This window comes from Orycteropus afer, unplaced genomic scaffold, assembly GCF_000298275.1.
Source record: "Orycteropus afer afer isolate SDZICR_OR568_19922 unplaced genomic scaffold, OryAfe1.0 scaffold00172, whole genome shotgun sequence".
Taxonomy (NCBI): domain Eukaryota; kingdom Metazoa; phylum Chordata; class Mammalia; order Tubulidentata; family Orycteropodidae; genus Orycteropus; species Orycteropus afer.
The window spans coordinates 1564352-1568680 of record NW_006921759.1 but is presented as its reverse complement, the minus strand read 5'-3'; the positions used below and the strand labels follow the sequence as shown (position 1 = coordinate 1568680).

Below are 4329 nucleotides of genomic sequence, written 5' to 3'. Positions count from 1 at the left end.
CCCTGAGTTGTCTCTCCTCACCTGTATCCCTGGGGCTGACTGCTCTTCTGTCCAGGTTCCTGGCTTTTAATCCCCTTTCTCCTGCTCTTCTGGCCTGCTGCTTTGGGTGTCCCTGAGTTGTCTCTCCTCACCTGTAACCCTGGGGCTGATGTATAATGTGTTATTCCAAGTCAGTGAGAAAAATACAGTCAAAGAATGGGAATAGGCTTGTTCTAGTGCCTAAGGCACGTGACTGCTAACCAGAAGGGTGGCGGTTCAAACCCACCAGCCACTCTTCAGAAGGAAAGTTGGGCAATCTACTTTCATAGTGATACTGCCTCAGAAATCCAAGGAGAGGTCGCTATGAGTTGGATTCTACTCTGAGGTAATGGGTTTGGTTTGGTTTGGTTTTTCAAAGAAAAAGGTAAAAAAGAAAAAAACAACACTTTAACCTCATTTATAATTAAGAAATGCAAACTGAAACTTTTTTCACTTGTCAAATTGGAAAAAATTAAAAGATTTGATAATATTTGGTACTGACAAGAGTATGGGGACCCAGGTACTTTCCACTGTGCAGAAGAGTTTAAAATGCTGTAACTTTCTCAGAAGCAATCACCTAGTATACATCTAGGCATGTGATTTTCAGATATATACAAAAGCACAAACTTTGTTTACTAAAATGTTTACTATAGTATTGTTTGTAATAACAAAAAAAAAATAGGAACAATCATTCACAGTTGGTTAAGTAAGTTATGTTTTTTTAAAGCTATTTTAAAAGACTCATTTTAGCATAAACTAACAACAACTGGAGACAGAAATAAGTGACTCACCAATTGTATAAACAACTTCCACATCATCCATTTGGGAGTCAGTAATGCTGTTTTTGGCTTCACCTTTCACTTCCCCAAGGAGAAAACCTTCCTGTGAGGATGAAAATAAGCAGCACTATATGGACTACCTGATAGAATTATCTGTCATGTAACTAACCAGAATTTCTTTACAATGTAATTCAAATGTGTTAGCAGCTGGAGGGCACACAAAAGACCAGAGGCACTTCAAGTTTAGTTGGGAAAAAAGAATAGTTAAATAAAAATGTGTAGAAAACTTTATAAATATCAAGGCAATTTTAGGAAGGGAGAAGAAATTTAACATGGCCTGAAATAACTAGAGAAAGCCCTCCAAGGCAAGAATGGAGTTGGTTTAAAAGGAATGAGTTGTATTTGTGTAGGCAGAGAGTGTAAAGTGTAAAGCACTTAGCCAACACATGGAACCATGAGCAAAGGCTTTAAAGTCAGGAATGAGAACACAATATTTGATCAAGGATGAGTAAAGCTGTTTGCCTTGGAAAATCAAGGATCAATAGGATACAGCCATTAATGGAACACTGCAAATGTCAAGCCAAGGCGGCCAGGTTTAATGACACATCTTCTGGGAGCTACCAGAGGCTTCAGAGATATAAAATGACACAATTACCAGTGTCTTTATTGTAGAACAATAAATTTGTAGACAAAATATGAAAGATTAAAGATTTGGAATTCAGTATCACAGTGTGCTATCTAAAAAAACTGTGAGCCCCAATTTAAAAAACATACAGGCACTTGCCACAAAAGTGGTAATTTCTTTGCATTTCAAATAATTCAATTCTGTGTTTTGTTACATTTAAAGACCTAATGTGGTCTTTATACACCATGAACTGGAGAAGAATGAACAAATCTGCCTTGGAAGAAGTACAGCCAGAATGCTTGTTAGAAGCAAGGATGGCAAGACTTCATCTCACATACTTTGGAATGTTATCAGGAGGCACCAGTCCCTGGAGAAGGAAATCATACTTGGTAAAATAGGTCAGTTGAAAAGAGGAAGAGCCTCAACGAGATGGACTGACACAATGGCTGTAATAATGGGCTCAAACACAACAATGACTGTAAGGATGACACAAGACCAGGCTGTGTTTTGTTCTGCTGGGCATAGACTGGGTAACTGTGAGTAAAAATCGACTTGATGGCACCTAACAACATTGTGCATTATAGACGTTGAAGATTTTTCTTCTTTATAACTAGTTAGTACCCTCCATTTCATGATGAGGCGAGAGTACAAAGTGGGGGGAAAAATCAGAATTCTACATTCTAGTGTTAATTTTTATATTCTTAAGGGCAAACCTCAGGAAATGAAGCCAGGACAATTCAAGCGCAGTTATCCAGGAAACCACCCTCTAAAGACTTTTAGAAAAAGATATGAAAAAACAGAGGCCTTTCTAACACCAAAGTTACTTCTCAAGGGTTCATCCTTTAAACTACAGAGGATTTAAGAATCCATCCTATTTATATCCGCACTAAGGGCATTCCAAAATCATTTCCACAGCTATACCAGTTAATTCAATGCCGTCAAGTCGATTATTACTCATAGGGATCCTAAAGGACAGGGTAGAACTGTCCCAGAGGGTTTCCTATGCTGTAATCTTTACAGAGGCAGATTGCCACATCTTTGTCCCACTAATCAGCTGGAGTGTTCCAACCGCCCACCTTTTGGTTGGCACCAATCTCTTTCTTAACCACTGTGGCACCAGAGCTTCTTCCACAGCACACATATGAAAAATTATATTTGGTTTTTTGATAGATGTTAACCTGCAATATTATTTAAAATTGCATAATACATATTAATTCTGACCTCTATTTGAACAGTGCTCAAAAAACCTATTTGACAAGACAGATCTTCTATTATAAAATGGGTATAAAATTTAGCATAAATTACTAAAGTTTATTCAGTATGCTATTCTCTAAACAGTATTAGTACAGTAAGATGTATTTTAGATGTTTACTATTTTTTTTCAGCAAGTTACTAAGCACTACTACTGCTTCTGAAGCTTAAAGTATTACATTTTTAAGAATTTCATAAAAAGAAAATAAGCACTGTAGTTGAAAAATTATTTCATTAAACCTCATCCACTGATTTTTACACTAGGAAAAAATACAAAATAAGTATTTAAATATTTAATATTTTAGGATAAATGTTTATTTGTAATGGAAAGTACTGGAAAAGGAAGTGAGCTTTTACAATTTTAATAACTTTTATACCAATACTAACACCTGAGAGTCTGATATCCAGTACACTAAACTAAGCTTTTTCATTCACTTGTTCACTAATATTTCCGGAAAAGAGTCATCAATTATTCCCCTGCTATCCTAACGTTAAAAAAAAAAAAAAAATTACAGCTGTCTTTGCAAAAGACAACCATCGGATGTGGGAGAAACGGAAAGTTACCAGGCAACTTTCCTAGTGGTGGCTAGGTGGTCGTTAACTTTTTTCTTTTCACGCCCAAGTTTGACCCGAAAAAAGGGACACTGATAAAAGGTTGATGCATACTGGCGTGTGGACATTCGGGTCGGGAAACACAAACAGGGTAAAGGAAAGGGAGCTAACACTGGAAAAGACTTTAGGAGCAGGAGATATCTCAAGGACCCCGAAGGTGAGAGGTAAGGCATACACAGGACAGAGAGCCTTGTTGGGAAAGAATGCGAACCGGCGGGACCGGGCGACGATGGCCGGGAGGCTCAGACCGCGGCCGGCGGGAAGGAGGCCGTGCGCGAGGCCTCTTCAGAGGCGACGCCGGATCCCGCCTCGCACCGTCGTCTCACCGTGTCCGAGTCTGTGTTGAGGTGCTGGAAGGCCAGCGCTCCGAGCACAAAGCCTGAGAGTACCGCCGACGTGCTCTCACCCTCCATTCTCTTGACTTCGCCCGGCTGCTCGCAGGTACCAAGGCGGCAGCAAAGGCGGAGCAAACCCGACCGACTCTTCAAACGGCTAAGGCAAGGCGGGAAGGGGGCGGAGCGAGAGGGCGAGGCGAGCGCCTGCGCACAGGCTGCGACATACTCAGTGGAAGGGGCGGAAGGGATGAACTGCATTCTTTCTCCCTAAGGGTGGGAGCGGCTAGGCGGCTGTGGGCAAGTGCGGCTGTCGCATGTTCTTGCCGTGCTACTGGCTGAGGTTTTCCTCCTTCGCTCCTGACTGCAGCGCCTTGACGGCCGCTCGAAGTTGGGCCCCTTTGCAGAGCGCCATGGAGAGCATTTTGGTGGCTAGCTGCTGTTGACGGGCCCATGGCGTATATGCAAAATTATCAGTGAACAGTCATTTTAAGACAAATAATGGTTAAAAGAATAAAAGTATTGCGGAGTGGCATTGGATATGAAACTTTTATAGTTTTAAAACTTCCTTATATTTCCCTTTACCTATCTAAACTTCTAGAATAATTACCATTTCAGGGATTGTCTCTTCTAGAACTCTGCAGAAATGTCCCTTCCCCTTATGTGTGTGTTTGGTTTAGTTTTTGTTTGCTTTTAGAAAGTTAAAAACTCA

The 4329-nt window shown here is 40.5% G+C and overlaps 1 protein-coding gene across 1 annotated transcript in view; it reads right to left on the bottom strand.

The window, feature by feature from the left end:
* Positions 1 to 3698, bottom strand: part of ABRAXAS1 (abraxas 1, BRCA1 A complex subunit) — a 22208-nt gene extending 18510 nt beyond the window's left edge. Inside the window, exons 1-2 of the mRNA XM_007946805.2 lie at positions 3612 to 3698; positions 810 to 900 (exon numbers count right to left, since the gene is read on the bottom strand). Of these exons, the coding sequence (XP_007944996.1) occupies positions 810 to 900; positions 3612 to 3698 (178 nt within the window). The remainder of the gene's footprint in view (positions 1 to 809; positions 901 to 3611) is intronic.
* Positions 3699 to 4329: the final 631 nt, after the last annotated feature.